This window comes from Eimeria mitis, genomic scaffold (genome assembly GCF_000499745.2).
Source record: "Eimeria mitis Houghton genomic scaffold, Emh_scaff322, whole genome shotgun sequence".
Taxonomy (NCBI): domain Eukaryota; phylum Apicomplexa; class Conoidasida; order Eucoccidiorida; family Eimeriidae; genus Eimeria; species Eimeria mitis.
Genome location: NW_013571557.1, coordinates 5265 through 5982, shown reverse-complemented (window position 1 = coordinate 5982; position 718 = coordinate 5265). Strand labels below are relative to the sequence as shown.

The window sequence follows — 718 nt, the reverse complement described above, 5'->3', positions numbered from 1 at the left end:
GAAAACAGAGACCGAAACCGGAGGTAAGTGCTTCCGCACAAGCAGGAGACAAGCTGGTTGCTCGGTAACATTTGCTGTCAAGCAATGCGCGCCGTGTCACTTCGAGAGTTGTTCTGGGTCTCATGCTCTCTTCCTGCAGTTTTAGCACACGATGGTGTAGATGCCAGGGGACGACGCAGCCTTCTTACCCCTGCATTTCGTATATACGCCTTGATATACTGAACAGTGACTGATCTGGGTTCGCAGCGAAGTTTGGGCTTGCTGAACGTTCCATCTTGGCAGATGACCTCTTCGCCGTTTCTACCGGCTACACGGACGAACTCCGCGCGACATGAGAGTCGGCGAGTCGCTCCGTGAGCGGTACCCCTGCCCTCCTGAATGACGCCCTCCCCAAGTGCCTTGAGGGGAGACGGGTCACAGGGGGCGCAAGGCCTGCATCGACCTCCGCAATCAATGCCTTCTTCATCTCCATTCTGGAAACCATCAAAACATGTAGGGACGTCTATGCAGCCCCCACAATCAAGCATGCACGCGTCGCGCACGGTAGCACTGGGTGGAACCCCCGGGGGCAAGGGGTCGTCGCTGAGGTCTGCCAGCTTAGCGTTGCAGCCAAGAGGTGATGCCTTCACGAGAAGGGCGCAACTGAGGCCCGCTCTCTCAACCATGGGGTTGTTCCGGCAGCCACGGCGGCGTCCTGCTGCATCTACCGCTCCTCCTG

General features: G+C 58.1%; 1 protein-coding gene across 1 annotated transcript in view; it reads right to left on the bottom strand.

Annotated features, from left to right (window-relative positions):
- EMH_0007840 (uncharacterized protein) overlaps positions 1-718 on the bottom strand; it is a gene marked incomplete at both ends in the record, with an annotated part of 14484 nt that overhangs the window by 8617 nt on the left and 5149 nt on the right. Inside the window, 1 exon segment of the mRNA XM_013498149.1 lies at positions 189-718. Coding sequence (XP_013353603.1) covers positions 189-718 — 530 coding nt within the window.